This window comes from Balaenoptera physalus, assembly GCF_965194825.1.
Source record: "Balaenoptera physalus genome assembly, chromosome: 16".
Lineage (NCBI taxonomy): Eukaryota > Metazoa > Chordata > Mammalia > Artiodactyla > Balaenopteridae > Balaenoptera > Balaenoptera physalus.
Window position 1 is genome coordinate 25,174,174 of NC_138898.1, and position 17,925 is coordinate 25,192,098.

General features: G+C 39.6%; 1 protein-coding gene and 1 long non-coding RNA gene across 2 annotated transcripts in view; one reads left to right on the plus strand and one right to left on the minus strand.

The window, feature by feature from the left end:
- Nucleotides 1-17,925, minus strand: part of LOC309646203 — a 441,930-nt gene that overhangs the window by 99,223 nt on the left and 324,782 nt on the right. The window lies entirely within an intron of this gene.
- On the plus strand, nt 65-17,771 carry EIF2S2 (eukaryotic translation initiation factor 2 subunit beta). Its single transcript, XM_082432227.1, has 9 exons — nt 65-219; nt 5,278-5,455; nt 6,979-7,082; nt 10,076-10,211; nt 10,939-11,039; nt 11,662-11,810; nt 14,357-14,413; nt 16,569-16,654; nt 17,292-17,771. Exons 1-9 carry the CDS (start codon nt 205-207, stop codon nt 17,465-17,467), a joined length of 1,002 nt encoding a protein of 333 aa, XP_082288353.1. The 5' UTR covers nt 65-204; the 3' UTR covers nt 17,468-17,771.

Here is a 17,925-nt window from a genome sequence, read left to right on the forward strand (position 1 = left end):
TCGCCGCGCGCCTGCGCCTTGGCGGTCTCTGCGCAGGCGCATTTCTAACTCTTGGGAAGAGTGGGCGGGGTGTTGTTCCCTTTCGCTGATGCAAGATCCTAGTGCGGTGGTGGGAGAGGTGTCGGCAGGAGCAACGCTGAAGCCTGGGCCTGGGGCTGACCTGTCAGACTTTCCGTCCGTGCCGAGCCCACTCGAGCCGCAGCCATGTCCGGGGATGAGGTGAGGGCCTGAGGCTGGTGCTAGGTCTAGGGACGGAGGCAGTGAGGCAGACCCACCCCAGTGTGGGAGACTGGGCCTGCGGCCTAGCGGCCGGCCGCCGCCATGTGGGGCAGCCGGGCCTAGGTGACGGGGAGCGGCAGAGCCGGCGAGGGCCCCGGAGCCGCGGCTTGGCCGTGCCCCGCTCTCCTCAGGGTGGCGGCGCTGAGGCCGGCGTCCTCCCGTGGCCGGCGTTTCCGGAATGGAGAGCCCGTTGAGTCGCTCTCCAGAAGAGGCTTGAGTGCCCGGTTAATGCCCCAGCTGAACGAGATTGGGGCTGGTGGCCCCTGCATTCTTTTCGATTTGACGGTGCAGCTCCAACTCTCACTCTCTGGGCGCTGGTGGTGCCGAGAGGAGCGTCTCTTGGCTCCGGTGGAGCGCCCTAGTTTAAAACTTTGCAGGCTGGCTTGTCCTGCCCGGCACCCAACCTTGTTCTCATGTAGAGGGGGATAGGACGAGAGGAAAAGATCCTTCAGCCTGAAAAACTGATTAACCTTTTCGGAAAGTTTTAGGGCGGGAGTCCCTGAGCCTTCCTTAGCAGAGCTCTCAGCGACGTCAGCGGGAAGTCTGAGCTGCAAAGCTGCCTGGGTCTTTTTCTGTCGTGCTTGTACCTCAGCAAATTTCCTCAGATCCCTTTTTGGCCAGATTTATCCCAGTTTATTTAAAACCAAACGACTTAAAATGAAATTTGGCTTTAAGCGATATCCGTAGGTATAAACACTGCGGGGAGAGCTACCGCTTACCGGCCAGGTCTCCCCACCAGAAAAACCCCCTTGAATTTATAATTAATTTCTGTAAGCATTCGAGTGCTTGGCCAATAGGGCCTCGGAGAGAAGGAAGAGAAAAATTCGAGGCTTTTTCGAGCTTTGGCTTTTGAGGTAGGCCCTGGAAATGCTTTGAATTTCCTCAAGTAGTGGAAAGGCCTGATCCAGGGCAAGGGAGTAGAATATTATCCACTTTGGTTAGAGTTAATCCCTTGAAATATAGGTAGTAGCTAGTTCATGGAGGGATTTGAAGACCAAGTTAAGGAATTTGGATTTTATTTTGGAGGGGATTCTGAGCTCTCATTTGATTCTCATGACAACCCTTTAAGGTGGGTATTATTGTTATGCCCATTTTAGAAATGAGAAAACCGAGGCTTTTAGAGAGTTGTATAATGCCCATGATGAAATAGTAAGTGGCTGAGCCAGTAGTAGAATTCCAAATCTCTATTTAGGTGACTAGGAGGGTCTCGCTCTCTTAGGAAGGAAAGTGAGTCTAAGGGAGGTACGTGGTTCTTGCTTGGAGGTCATGGTAGACGTTGCTCTAGGCCACTATTTCAAAAGTTCTGAGAGTGGCAGTGTCTCATGCTTGTTTTGTTTCTACCCATTTTCTAAGCTTTTCATAACCTTTAACAAATAAAGTACCTGTATAGTGCAGAGTTCTCTGGGGTGCTCTTCTGTATTTGGTTTTCTATGGTAAAGTACTTGCAAGTGTTGTAAGAGATTTACTACTAGTTGGTACAGGAGGTAGAAATAGAGCAATTAACGGCGATTTGGAGGGCTGGAGGGTTCAGTTTTAGCAGTGGGATCAGATGTCGAAGGAAGTGGAATATTACTGAAGGGTGAAAAGGATTTCGTCAAGCAGAGATGTCAGAACTAGCATTCCAGCAGAGGACTTTGGAAGCCCATAAAGTATTAAGCAGCTTTGCATTTCTCAGATCTACCAGTCCATTTTGTAAACAGGAAATTAGGGCTCAGGGAGGTTAAGTTGCCCAAGATCACACAGCAAGTTAGTATGACTAGAATCCTGCCTTTGGCTTCCACTCTGAAGGTATGTGCAGATTCTGGTTCCTTTAATACTGCTGGATAGATAAGTTTTCTTAGGCCAGTTCTTAACTTCTGGCTACTTTACAGACTTGTAAGAATCGAGTGAAAATCTGTACATGGAAATGATTTATAAACTGAGGGATTCGCTTCAGTGGAAGTAGTCCTACCTGGTGGCCAGGATAGAGGGTTAAAGAACCCACTATTAAAAAGTAATTTATTTCTTTTTTCACATTTCCTTTTTTGCTTTTAATAGTTTTTTAATGTATAGTTGCCGTAAACTGCACACACTTCCTTTTAAACCTGGCAAGTAAGCCCAAAACTCACATAATTTCTTTTAAACTAGTGGAACCATGATCTCTAAAAAGCAGTATTCTAGAAATATGAGTGCTGTCTTGTGAGGAAAAATTCCCTAATCTGCAGGCATTAAAGTGCTGTCAATAGCTAAGATTATTGCTTATTACTAGGCCCCATTCACAAAGTATCGGAACGTCAGGTTTTCACACAACATAGTAAGGTGTTTTACAAAAGAAACTGATTAAAAATGGAATATGTGTTGTATGACGTATACAAAACGCAGAAGAATACAAAGAGAAATAAAAATCTCCCAGAATCCTGTCACCCAGAGATGACGACACATTTGTTCAGAGCATTTGTTCTGCTCACCTTGCTTCTCTGGGTTCTTTTGTAACTCACTCCTGCCTTCTGGGTGGGGTGTGCTGTGGCCTTAAAGTTAACATCCTGAGTAAGGTATGATAGATGGGAGTAGGCTTCCAACTTGCTGAAGCACTTTAGGCTATTGTCAGGGTAACTTTTGCTGCTGTCCCTTTTCCTCACTTTCTTCAACCCAACCCAGTGTGGGAAGTTGAAAAGAGAAAACTTTTGAAGGCTTTGTTCTATCTAGAGTTAAAAAAAAGAAAGCTCAAAAGAGTCTGATTTTCCATAAGTGTACCGTGAGCAACTGTTTGCGTCTCACATCCCAGCTAGTTTCATAAACAAAACATTTGGACTGTGATAATTTGTTAAGTCAGATATGAAAGTCTTAAAAAAAAACCCACATTTTTTAAAAGGATTTATTTTTATTTATTTATTTATTTATTTTATTTTTGGCTGCATCAAGTCTTAGTTGCCGCACGCGGGATCTTCATTGGGGCATGTGGGATCTTTCGTTGGGGCACGTGGGCTTCTCTCTTGTTGTGGTGTTGGGTTTTCTCTTCTGTGGTGCCCGGGTTCCAGAGCTCATGGGCTCTGTAATTTGCAGCATGCAGGCTCTCTAGTTGAGGTGCGCGAGCTCAGTAGTTGTCGCGCGGGCTTAGTTGCCCGATCCCCACATCCCCTGCATTGTAAGGTGGATTCTTTACCACTGGACTACCAAGGAAGTCCCAAAAACCACATTTTTAAAGTTAAGACTGATGTGACCTTGTGGTTTGGGGGAGGTCTGCTTTGGGCACTATTTTGGAATCCCTATTTCCATATTTTTAAACTCTGGTTTTGCTGAGTGGTGTGAATAAAATGAGGCAATGAGTATATGTCTTAAGTATCCAGAGAGAGTAATTGAGAGAGGTGTTAATTACTTCAGTGTACAGTTCTTTCATGTTTATAACCCTTTACAAGGCTACAACCGTACTATTTCCCTGTGGACCTATATGAATGTTTTTCAGAGCATAACAGGGTGGTTGTGAGGATGTCCTTTGATGATTTTAGGATCCCCCTTATCTTTAGTCTGTCTTGCTGAATAATAGTTAAAAGATAGTTAATATTCTAGGAAACTTGATACTTGAAAAAAATGCAGTAAGTGAATTGTAAGCCCTGCCAGACAACCAAATTTGTAGTGCCTGGAGTGTTGTCTGTCCTTTTGCCAGACTTCCATATTTCAGGAATAAGGATGAATTATAGCTTCTTCCGTGGAACAGATTACAACACTCCATGTAGGGTGACTCAAGACCCAGTAGGTCAGCAGTGGGGAACTCCTTCCTCCTGGCTCTTCTATCCTCTTCTCTAAGTTTGCCAAATTATGTTCCTCAGACTGACCGCTTTTCAGAATTATTCATTTATACAATTAGAGCCTTCTTAAGGTTGGAGGGGATAACTTTGAAATGAGGCTGTATCAATTTCCAGAATGTCTTGCAAATCCTTCTCTATTGGGTGAGGACGATACTTACACTACCCTACCTTATTACAGACCATAGTTTGGTTTCAGTGTAGCTCAGTTTCCTTAATGTACTTGGGACATAAAGGAATTTAAGTTAATCAGAATCAGTTTTGGGAATTTTTTTGAGTTTTGTGATATGTCTTGGAAATTAGATCACCCTGAGTTGATGAAATTTCAGTGATAGGAATCAAGAGATACCATGTTTTGTCAACTGTAAAGCATTATATAAATGTATAATAATTGCTAACATTTATTGAGTACTTTTGTGCCAGGCACTGCGCCAAGTGTTTTATATTTATTTACTTATTTAGTCCTCCTGATAACCTCGTGAGATTTGGTTTTGTTTCTGCTACTGATCTCCATTTTACAACTGAGGCAGAGAGAGGGCAAGAACTTACCTGGGGTAACAAAAGTAAGAACCAGAGTCAGGATTTGAATTCAATCAGTTAGGTTCTAGACTTGTGCTTTTAAAAACTTTATCTGTATTTTTTAATGTTCCAGAAACAAAAAGCAGAGTAAAAGGTTGTATAGAAGTTTCTTTTACTCAGAGATTTGCTACATGAAGGGTTGCTGATGGATTTCCTTAAAGGCTTGTCTGAGTTTCAGGATAAAAAAATTTTTTAAGTTTTTTTTTTTTTATCAGTTCAAGTCTGCTGGTATAGCAACCCCAGGTTACCAACCTTAAATAAAACATGTATGACTTGTCTAGGCATTGGTTTTCTCATTCATAAAGCGAGGGGTGAAGCATGGGTTATTGCTAAGATGCCTTTCCTAAATTCTGTTATCTTGTGATAATTTTAAATTAAAAGACATGTACATATGTTTTGGGGCAGCACCCCCTCAACTTTTAATAGTATAAGGAAGGTTGCGTGTGTGTGTGTGTGTGTGTGTGTGTATATATATATATATATATATTTTTTTTTTTTTTGTAAAATCCTTTTAGATACTTTAATGCGTCAGATACTCTTAAGAGTATGCCTTTTGAGAATACAGCATACTTGGAATGTGAGTATCATTAAAAATAATCACGTGGTCCCCTTTTCTTTTTTATTGTCTTTTAAACAGATGATTTTTGATCCTACTATGAGCAAGAAAAAAAAGAAGAAGAAGAAGCCTTTTATGTTAGATGAGGAAGGGGATGCCCAGACAGAAGAAACCCAGCCCTCAGAAACAAAAGAAGTGGAGCCAGAGCCAACTGAGGACAAAGATGTAGAAGCCGATGAAGAGGACAGTAGGAAAAAAGGTAAGTGGTAGACATGAGAGAGTCACTGTTGTCCTGGGAGACCTGGTTCTCTTCCATCAGTGTGTTTTGGATTTTGTGTACACAGTGGCCTCTCAACCTGAGAGGCTATCTATTACAGTGAAGCTGAGGCCATCAACGGTCTGTGTGCATGGGACCTTGTCAGATTTCCGATAGACTTGTTTCAGGGAAAATTCCACTGAATCCACAAGACAGAGATGACAAAACTTTGTCACTCCAGGGCTGGTTTTTCTAGTCTAGCCTTTCGGGATGTCTCTTTTCCAGTTTTAATGGTGGTAGTATTTGAGTGTAGGCAGAAAGAAATGGGACCAAGATAAACAGTTTTGTGTCTTAACAAGTTTGAAAACATACAGAAGAGATTAAAATTACAGCCTGCAGTGTTTGGGTTTAGACACCAGCATGAGTTACTCACTCTGTGCTCTAACACAGACAGCATTTGACAATTAGAAATAAATGATTAAGTAAACATATTTATGCCTATTGAATAGAAGACACTGTACTAGGGATAGAGAAAATTAACATTCATTGAGCATCTACCATGTGCTAAGCATCTTATACATGTTTAAAACAAACTTGGAAAGTAAATCATTCTTTTATTAAGACGAAATTAATTCATAAATAGTTCCTTGAAAAACTTTGTAGTAGGGGCATTTTAAAATATTTCTAGTGTACAATAGAGCAGAACAAATGGAAAACTTACTGAACCAAACCCATTATTACTCACTAATGGTGGATAAAATTTCATTTTATTCATATTATAGCCTCATTTTAATGAATGTGAAATACTTTGTAAGGCCGTTTGTTGATTGATTGATTGAATAACTCGTTGAGCTAGGCACTGGGATTTAGGTGAGAAAGGCATAGCCCCTAAGTATCTCATTGGGAGATAGACAAGCAGCTGGTAAACACCTCTGCTGGAGTGATAGAAGGTACTATCAAAGCACCTAGGGGACACCTAACCCAGTTGGGGAACAGGAGGGATAGGCTTAGAGAAGACTTCTTGGTGGAAGTAACTTCTAACAAAGATCCTGTGAGATGAAGGTAAGAGCTGTGTGGGAGGGCCCATAGGAAGGCTTGAAGGTGAGAGACGCACACCTCACTAAGAAGTGGAGGTAGTTCAGTTGAGCTGGAACTAGGAATTAAGGTGTGGGAGATGAGAGAGTAGGCAGAAGTAGAGAGATAAAGCTGGAGAGCCTTGGAAATTATGTTAGAACCCTGACTTTGTCTTGGGAACAATGAGGCATCATATGGTCAGATTACTAAATAAATATTCCCAACATGGTCCCCTAACCAGATTTTTCCTACAAAGCTTTGAGTTGACCTGCCATTGTGTTTTCAGAACCCTAACCTTTGTGGCTGTGGAGGAATTAACTGTGCTAATTAATACCAATCTCACTATTCTGGTGACTTGATCGATTAATAGCTGAAACATTGGTTTAACTCATAATTTAATGCTTCGCCTTCTGCTATTTGTTAATAATTGATAATCTCAATTATCTTTTTAGATGCTTCTGATGATCTAGATGACTTGAACTTCTTTAATCAGAAGAAAAAGAAGAAAAAAACAAAAAAGATATTTGATATTGATGAAGCTGAAGAAGGTGTAAAGGTAGTATTGCTTTCTTATTGAAGGTAAAATTTGACCTCTTGAAAGGTTGCTAGCGGCTGATGTTTCTCCCTGTTTGTCTCATCTCTTACTAGTTTTGCTTTTGTTATTAAGTATTTAGTCACCACTGTTAAGGTCAGTTTCTTGGGATTTTTGTCTGACTAGGTATCTTAAAGGGATGATGGTTCAAAGGAATGTAAATTTAGGTTTTACACATTGTATTGTGTGCCGTTAAGATGATTACAAAATGCCACTTGTCATTAATCATACTGAGATTGGCTGAGGAGAGAGATTTCTGTGAGAAATCCTATAGAGCAAATATAGTTTCTTCTGTTAAACTTTTGGTAGCATGTTGAGGATACACAAATTTATGTGTATTCTTCTGAGCAGCAAAGAATGAACCCCAGCCTGTGGTGGTTGGTGGCTGATGATTTTATAGCCTGTAGGAGAAGCAGAGCACTCAGGTTGGTTTTATGGAGTTCTCTGATCTTGTAGGGACTTGAAACCCTGTAATTGTCTTATTACTGGATTGATTTCTAATAAAAATATCTCAGAATTATGAGAGAGAAAGAGTGAGAATACACATACACATGCACTAAGTTGTCCCCTTTTGTGCCCTTTACCCAAATTTTTCTTTGGTAAATTATTTATTTGCTCAAATTCAAGTAAATAAGGTGTATCCCACACATAGCAGTGATTCATTGAGTTTTGGAAACAATGTCACAATTTTAATGACTTGGTTAATTCAGCAAATATGTGTTAATGATGATAGTGAGTCAGGCATTGTGTGCTAATTGTTAGGGTACTGAAACAAATAAGATATTTTTCCTGTTTTTGGAGGTTCAGGGATAATTTAGAGTTCTTTAGAACAAGATTATTTTACCTGGATTTATCCTACTCTCTCCCTGTTTGGGGATTCTCTTCTCTTCCTACTGTTATAAGGAAATTGATAAAGAGAAATGCTCAAATTATGTTGAATGAATGAGGTATAAATAGCCTGGGTAACAAGGTGACACATCAGAGATGTACCACAGAAAGTCTTGGTTAACAAATTTCTCTAGTAACTTTTGTCCTAAAGAGTCACTTGTAAGCTCTAATTTAGTGCTTGGATACTTTTTTCTCTGCTACTGAAGTCATAACGTAAGAGGTTACAAGTACCCTTATCAGGCAAGACATGGGCATTAACTTGAGGCTGAAGTGTTTTTAAGATCTTGGGTTACTCTCCCCCTGAATTTTCAGAGCACCACAGGGCTTCTGAAAAATCTTCAAAAACACTATGTGCTATTCTCTACCTTTCACTAGGTCTTAGCCTCAGGTTGGAAATAGATCTTACTGGGATAAAATAAATAATAATATAGGACTAGAAGCTGGCTGATGTGTGCTAATTTATATTTAGCATGTCTGAGTTTCTCATTTACTGACTGTCATCTTATTAGAGAGTAGGTTAATATCTGGTTTCTTGTCTGGTGTTATCCAGCTAATACACTGATTGGGCTGATTGGTCTTTGATGGCCAAAAGTGGCACTGAGACTACACAGCTGGATTTGGCATCTCAAGGCTGAGCTTCATTTACTCCCGGCTATTCCAACTTTTCTGCTGATTAGATTTCTAAAATGACTATAGCCATTTACAGAGTAGTTCAGGATGTAGGTGCACAAAAATAGATATTGATGGGTAATGTGGACAGCACACTTCAGGGTAGGGAGTTGGATACACTGGTGAAAGGAGGTGAGATTAGAAGGCTGGAGACTGAAACTGGCCCTTTCTGCTCTTCTGGGGTTTTTTATGTCTCATTTCAAGGTTATGCCCTATTTACATCCATGACTATAGCAGCTAATCTTGGGATCAAGCTTTACCTTGTCTCTATGCATTCATCATAGGACCCTAATTCTCCGTGGGTTCTGCCTTCTCCCTCTTTTGTGGTTTCATCTATTGAAGGGATGCCCAAAGACCTCCTCACAGTCTGGTGCCAGGCTGGCTGTGGTATAAAAAAATTGGTGAGTTCGGTCACCAAGAGCCAGTGATTTCATCATTCATGCCTGCATAATGAAGCCTCCACAAAAAAGCTTTCATGGGTTAGGTCCATAAAAAACCCTTAAACAGTGGGGTTTGGAGAGCTTCAGGATTGGTGACCACACTGGGGTGTTGGGAGAGTGGTATACTTGAAGAGGGCATGGAAGCACTGCACTCCTGCCTCCCTTTCCTTGCTCTATGCATGTCTTCCATTTGGCTATTTCTGAGCGTATCCTTTATAATATTGTATATATATATATAATATAATAAAGTAATAGTTAAGTAAAGTGTTTTCCTGAATTCTTTGAGTCCTTCTAGCAAATTATTGAACCAGGGGTGTGTGGGAACCTCTGAATTTGAAGTAGGACATATGTATTGGAAACCTGGGGACTCCATACTTGTACCTGGCCTCTGAAATGAAGACAGTCTTATGCGACTGAGCCCTTAAACCCATGGAGTTTGTCACTAACTCTGGGTAGTGTTAGAACTGCATTGAATTGTAGGTCACCTAGTTAGTGTCAGAGAGTTGGAGAATTGAGGTGGAAAAACATCACGTATTTGGTGTCAGAAGGAAAAAAAAAACCCTCCTACGAACTGCATCAGAATACTTAGAAACTTATTTAAAACATTCCTGAACCCCATTCCTGCTGAAGATTGTCACTGAGAAGATTTAAGAATCTTTGTTTCTTTGATTCTGACAGTGGCCTGGTTTAAAAACATGGACAATAATTATAGTAAGATCCCAAGGCTGATGGATAAAAGAAAGGAAAAGGTCCCACAAAAGTGTCTTAAAATTTTTCCAGTTTAAATGACAGACTCTGAACCAGTTTGGTTCACCTGTGAGAGAGAGTTCTGATCTGTAACTTCAGTTTTGAATATTTAATATATTTTTTTCCTCCAAAACCATGTCAGCCCATGTCATTTAAAAATAATGATAATAATCCTGGTAGCAAAATGTTGAGACTCTTATCTCACTTTCTTAGGACCTTAAGATTGAAAGTGATGTTCAAGAACCAGCTGAACCAGAGGATGACCTTGACATTATGCTTGGCAATAAAAAGAAGAAAAAGAAGAATGTCAAGTTCCCAGATGAGGATGAAATACTAGAGAAAGATGAAGGTAATATTGGGAGCTTAGCTCATTTCTAGGCTACACAAGCCTTTGGCCTAGTCTCTTTCATGGGTGGCCTTATTTATTTTTTCTTGCCCCTTATTTCCACTGCCTAATAATGGAAGCTAAAAGGAAACAGAATCTAACTTCATAATGACAGTTTAAAAGATTTCATGGGGGAAGAACTTGACAATTGTGATTACATTAAAACATACTGATTTAGACTATTGGGACAATTACTGTAACTGAATTTTAAATAATGTTTAAAAAATCTTTTACTATTTTGTTAAAAGTGCTGTTTATTGGCTTCTAAGTGCTATAGCTGCTTTAGAGAACTTTAGTATAGTCAGCAGATGGGTTTTTATGGATGTATATGTTTCTTAAGTGCTTCAAAACAATTGGACATTTTTTTCCTCTAATTATCCCAGTGCATTATTTTATCTTATGTTTGTTAAATCAAGAAACAGTTCAATGTGTCTGTATTACCACAGATTCCTAGAGAGGTCTCTATTAAGGGTGGTTTATGAAAATCGTAACATCCCCTTAAGGAATATGGGGTTATTTGTGAGCCTTGATGCCTTTATGCTTGAGGCTGTTGTGAATGCAGTTGTGGGAAGGAAGACAAATGTCTTTGAAGCTTTCATTTCTCTAGATCTGCTTCTCCCTTCTCCCTTCTCCCCTTTTTGTTATTGTATCAGGCTCTACCCCTCATTCTTACAGTCTTTGTTATCTGTAGCTTTAGAAGATGAAGACAGCAAAAAAGATGATGGTATCTCATTCAGTAACCAGACAGGCCCTGCTTGGGCAGGTTCAGAAAGAGACTACACATATGAGGAGGTAAGACAAATTCTGTTATGAAAGGGGGCTAAACTGTTCAGTAGAACTCAAAACAAAAGCAGGATAAATGTTCCCTGAATTGAAAGGGCCATTGAAGTACAGGTTGATAATGAAACAGACCCAGAGAGGTCACACAGCCAATGCACAGCACTGCCTGATGCCGACGTTTGGGGCAGGCTGTCCACAATGTGGCAGTCATTATAGTACTCACTGTTCCATCTGAATCCATGAACTTCTGAGGTCATTGGAGCCCCACTGAAGGGGGACAGTAGGGAGAGGGAGTGGCTAATAGGGGGCCATAGTAGTCTGGAGTTTGCTTGTTCAGGGTAGTCTGAATTTTACTTCTCCAGGTACCATATACTTTCCCACAGAAACAGTAGAATTAGGGGCTTGTTCATTCCTTTAACTTTGAACAAGGAACTATTAAGCATCCATAATGGACGAGTTCCTGGTTGAGAATTGAGTCTTGCTTTCAGGGAGCTCCCAGAACATGTGATATGTGTGTACATTTAGTAAAAAGTAAAGTTTGTTCTGTTTAAGGGAAAAGCACAATGACTCAAGTGGGAACGTTATACTCCTGCTATTAATAAGACTGTACATGAATACCACTTTATCTCTATAGCTACTGAATCGAGTGTTCAACATCATGAGGGAAAAGAATCCAGATATGGTTGCTGGAGAGAAAAGGAAATTTGTCATGAAACCTCCACAGGTCGTCCGAGTAGGAACCAAGAAAACTTCTTTTGTCAACTTTACAGATATCTGTAAATTGTAAGTTGGTTGATGCAGAGTCTCCATCCCAAATGCTAGATTCTCAGTGGAGTGTATGTTAAATATGCTTATTGTGGACTTTATTAAAAGTAGAAAGAATGCACAGGTGTCAGGGTTGGGTCAAGGGAGGTCACAGTTCAAGTCCGTCAGTTCTTTCCATTATGAATCGAAAGCTGCTTTAGGTTTGTTTTATTGGACATCCAGAAGTGAGAGAAGCCCACTCATGCTGACTCATGAGAGGATCCTAACCAGATGGAGTGAGGAGTAAGAAGGCTGACTGTAGTCCTTAGACAGGGGCCTGGAGAGCCCAGGGAGGTGGAGAAGCTCATCAGCCTGGGGTGGGCCTGCCAAGCAAGTACAAGCAGTGAGCTTTGGGAAAGCAGCTGAATTTAACGTGCTTCTTCCTTGGATGGTTATTGCCAAGACACAGTTGATGAGATTTCGACTTTCTTAATTACCATCTCATTCCATGCCTGTCTCACCCCCAGGTCACTGTCTGGGGCTGGCTCTTCTCAAAGCTCCTCAGCTACACCTTTTCTGGCAGGTTCCTTAGGGCAACTGACCTTATCTCCTGTTTGTTCTTTTTAGTTTCATAAGTGATACATGCTTGTTTCAGATAAAAGGGAAAAGAACAGTAAACAAAGAAAATATAATCACTAAAAATTCCCTGCCCACTTGTTTTCATTGCTTAGGCATGACTTAAAAGGTTTTAGACTTTTTTGCTGATGGCGATAGTAGTATTTGCTTATTATAGAAAAATTAGAAAATATAGACCTACTAAAGAAAAAAAAAGTCATCTGTTAAGTCCACCATTAAGAGATAGGTAATCATAGTTTAATATTTTTATGTTTTGCTACTTTTATGCAGCTATATATATTTAAATAAATTGGTATTATACTGGTTTTTAACATATTTTTCTCTTAATACATTGTGAATTTTTTACCCTTATCATTAAATAGTCTTTTAAATGTTTTTAGGAGTTATACAACATATTCTTTTTTTATATATATAGATAAGCTTTTTTCTCCCATTGTATGGATTGTCTTCACTTTCTTGCCATCCTTTGAAGCACAAGGCTTTAAATATTTTTATTTATTTATTTATTTATTTATTTATTTATTTATTTATTTATTTATTTATGGCGGCATTGGGTCTTCGTTGCTGCACGTGGGCTTTTCTCTAGTTGCGGCGAGTGGGGGCTGCTCTTCATTGTGGTGCGCGGCCGTCTCACTGAGGTGGCTTCTCTTGTAGCAGAGCACGGGCTCTAGGTGCGTGGGCTTCAGTAGTTGTGGCTCCGCGGGCTCTAGAGCGCAGGCTCAGTAGTTGTGGCGCACGGGCTTAGTTGCTCCGTGGCATGTGGGATCTTCCCGGACCAGGGATAGAACCTGTGTCTCCTGCATTGGCAGGAGGATTCTTAACCACTGTGCCAGCAGGGAAGTCCCTATACAACATATTCTGACAGTTCCTTACTTGCACATTGTTGCTCCCAATTTTTCATTATCAGAGGCAGAGCTTTAGGAAACATCCTTATACATTATCTCGGCAGAACTCGGAATAGAGCCTTAGGGCAAAAATTCCCAAAATGGAATTGCCTAGTCACAAGGAGTGGACGTTTTTTGGCAGACATTGGCAAGTTGCTTTCCAACAAGTTTATACTAGTTTATACTCCCAGTAGCAACGTAAGTGTCTACCTGTTTTATTATATTTTCACCAACCCTTACTCATTACATTTTTGGGAAAAAATAACTTTTTAAAGTTGTAACTTTTTAAAAATAACTTTTTTAAATTGTAATAGTAATATCTACTTATTGGAACAAGCCCAAACAGTGCCAAATGAATAAATTAAAAAGTGAAAATACTGAGTGGCTTTGCTCTGTATTTGCTTTTTTCATTTTATGTGGATACATCTTTTTGTTTTTTCTGTATTTAGAGACCTGTATTATTTTAAAAGCAAGATAGAATGGATGTACCATAATTTATTTAACCACTTCCCAGTTGGTGAATATTTTACCTGTTTTAAATTTTCTGCTATTGTGCTGCTGTGAAATACTTCCCTTTTTTTAAATAAAAAATTGCAAACAGGAAATATATAGGAATTAGCATAACAAATACCCGAGTATTCATTTGCCTCAATTTGGTGTATTTTGACCTTTTGACACATTTGCTTCAGATCTTTTTGCTTCTTTACAAAGAGGGCTTTACAGTTACAGTTTAAGGCCATCTTTATATCTCTTTCTGATCCCTTTTACCTTCCTTCCTAGAAAAAGATTTTATCCTCTAAAGTTGGTATTTACCTTTCCTGTCCCTGTTTATAGACATTTACCAATGTGTATATGTTTGTAAATAAAATGTAATATTGTTTTATGGGCTTTGAAATGCAAACAAATGGTATCATTTATCTTCATTTCAGAATTTGATGAACTGTGCTAAAATTCACCTAATAGCTGAGTAATAACAACTTAAAACAGTGAACAGGGTGAGGTTTTTAGAAGTTTGGTTAGATTTCCATGAAAGATAAGGTTTATATTATTCCACTTTCTTTTTAGATTACATCGTCAGCCCAAACATCTCCTTGCATTTTTATTGGCTGAATTGGGTACAAGGTAAGAAACTATATTCACATTTATGTATAGTTACTTACAGTATTAATGGACATTTCATAAGAACTTCTCTTAACTTGAAAAGATATGTAACACGCTTAGAAAAAAAAAACATTCACTTTATTGTCAGAAGAACTTTTAGGGCAGTGAAGGAGGAAAACTTGTTCATTTCTATGGGAGGTTGGTTACTTGGGAATAGGAAACAAAGTTCACATTGGCTCCTCTGTGAACAGGCCTGTTGGTATACCAGAGTGAGCACCATGGCTCTGCCATGTTTAGAGAGTTTCCTGTCATTAATTGGAATTCTTGGGTCTTTTTATGGAGCAAATACCAGATTTCAGAGGAAGCCATTTTCTTAGGACAGAATTTATTTTCTAAATTGTAAATAGGCTGTTGATGAAGTACAGCTTATAAATTGATGAGTGGCATGGGAGAAACATTGAAACAGGTATCCATAATTAAATAGTTACTTCCCTGTCTTTAGGGCTCTCCTGTTGAAGACACCACGCCAGTTCATCACCATTCAGGAGGGCCAGTGTCCCATGGAGCCCATCCCAGTTAGTTTGGCCATAAGTGCTAGGAAGCTGAATGTCCCTTTAAAAATAAGTAATGCAGAATTAGGGCATAATAAATATGACTAAGACATTGAGTGCCCATTGTATGCCAAGCACTTTTTTGGGTACCATCTCAATCTTTAAACAGTTATGTGAACTGTTAGTAGAAACTGGTATTACCCTGGTCTTACACATTTGGAAACAGGTTTGGTGAAGTGAAGTTGTATGGTTGGTAACATAGCTAGTTAATTGCAGTCAAGATGTAAACTCAGGTCTGCCTTTCTCAGGAGCTCGAACTCTTAAAAGCCTTAATCCTGTGCCTTGCTGGCAGTAGAGAGATAACTGAGGTATCCTGTTCTCTTCCTACTCTTGAAACTCAGTTTGTTGGAATCGGCTGTACTTGCTTTGGGGTTAAGGAGTAATTTACTTGACCAGTGGTAGATATGTGGACTGTGTTGTGGAAGAATTGTGTTTTAAATGTAAATCTGTTACAATCATTGTTTTTAACTTGCATAAACTGACGGAGTAAAAGGTAGTGTTTTTCCTACTTCTCAGAATAATTTAGTTTTTGTAGAGGTGAGGTAAATTATAACAAGTTGTGACCAGTGAACTTATGGTCAGTGGGCTAAATATTATAGGGTTGTTGAGAAAATTCAATTTCTTTTGACAGTGAATGAAAAAAATTTCTTGCATCAAGCATTGAAGTCACTGTAGCCTAGAGATTAGGGGTTGCAGTTCATGGAGGATGATAATAAACTCTTATAGTTAAAGGAGAATCACAGGAGAGGTTCCTGCAAAAGTCAGCTTTATAATAAGATACGGAGCAAATATAAATTTAATGCTGCTTGGCTGAATTTTGTTGTTTCACTTTCTGATTCGTAATTTTTAACAAATGACGTCTAGCCGAGAGCTTTGCTTTCTCAAAAGTACTTGTCAGCAACTTCTTTTCAAAAAGTTTCTTTTTTAAGCACCATTGACAATATGAGGCCTGTGATTTCAACTGTACTTTTGGGGGAGGGTTGTAACAGCTTTACAGATAAAATTCACACATGTAAATATGTACAATCCAGTGGTTTCTAATTTGTTCACATAGTTAACCATCACCACAATTTTAGAACATTTTCATCAGCTGTATGTGACTGAATCAAAAGATTTGGCCTTAGAATTTTTAAAGATATCTGTAGTTCCTTTCATATTTTTTGTATTTATAGCCTACCTCACTGCTTTGCATGTGTTTATAGCCTACCTCACTGCTTTGCATGTGGTATGCATTCAGTAAAAGTGTGATTGTCCTTTTGTTGGGTGAATGGGTCATCACACAGACAGTTAAGGAATAAATTTTTTAGACTTAAAATCAGTTACAAATCAGATTTGTTGCTGTAGACTTAATTAATTGAAAATTGAATTTAATGTTAGGAAATACGGTCATCAGGTACCAACTACTTAATAAAAAATAAATTTTGAGAAACCAGGTAGTACTGCTCCTAGAACTTATCCTGTGCCATTGAATATATTTTAAGTTCATTAAATGTAAAGGCCCTGGAATTTGATTCCTTATAGGAAAAAAATAATAATAATGGAGATATTTTTGTTTTCTTTCATAGTGGTTCTATAGATGGTAATAACCAACTTGTAATTAAAGGAAGATTCCAACAGAAACAGATAGAAAATGTTTTGAGAAGATATATCAGTAAGTTTATAACTTTTAACATGTCGCTCTGAAATGTTCTTATTGGGCTGAAGTATTTTGGGGGACAGCCATTGGTTTTTAATGAAGCTGGAAAGGCTGGCCTTAGAAGATGAGGGAAAATGATAGTGGTGGGGAGCTGGGGTGGGAGGTGGCTCTTGGTGGCCGACTGGGGTCATGGGGAGGGATTTGGATTTCCTAAGACGACCCAGCTGATCAAGGCTGCTGGTTGGTTCCAGGCTGAAGGCCAAGTCAGAGAAATCTGTCTGCATTCAGACCTGGCCTGACCCAGTTTTGTTACCTTCCTAATCACTTAAAATTGGCAGATCTGTTCCCACCTAGGAAAGCTAGTAAGTTGTCTAACTGGCTCTCGTGTAAACACAGCCAGGAGTAGGCATTTGGCAAGTGTCACTGCTTCTTTGGACATTTGGGGTCTTTTTTCAACCCATTGTTAAGTATGTGAAGCATCACATCAGATAGCTTGTGTTTTCTTAGCCCTAGAATACCTAAGTGTAGCTAAGCTAAGCTTTCCTGGTTTGGGTGCCAGCGTGGGCTTGCAGTCAGTAGAAGTGTTTCAGAAGAAAGAAACCTCTGGCTCACTGTGGCTACCAGGTAATTCCTTATGTTGCTTTTCCTGCAGAGGAATATGTCACCTGTCACACGTGCCGATCACCGGACACAATCCTGCAAAAGGACACCCGACTCTATTTCTTACAGTGTGAAACTTGTCATTCTCGATGCTCTGTTGCCAGCATCAAAACTGGCTTCCAGGCTGTCACAGGCAAGCGAGCACAGCTCCGTGCCAAAGCTAACTAATTTGCTAATCACCACTGATTTTGCAAAGTGTGTTGTGGAGATTTGGCTGGACAGGTTTACCATCAGAGTGGATATACCACTGTATTAAAAACAAGATAGAAAAGCTGCCAAGTTCTTTGGCGTGTGGCCGGTTGGTCCGAAATTCTTGCAAGATGCCGTTGCTCAAGCTGTTGACATACTCATTGCCTACTTTATCAACTGTCAGAGAAATATGATGGGGTAAGGCGGTGCTTTTTTAAAATCGTTCATAGACTTCTGTAAAATGCAAGATAAATTAAAGTTATTATAACAGTGATTCTTTCAATTTGGTTTGTCCTTCAGTTTTCTTTTCTATAAAAAAAAATTATGCCTAATGAATTCAGCAGAACAGTTTGTGCCTAGGCTCTGGCGAGGTCTCTGTATGCTAGTCCTGAGAAACTTCAGCTGGGTAGCCATTTTCCTTCTCAGCTTCCCGGTAT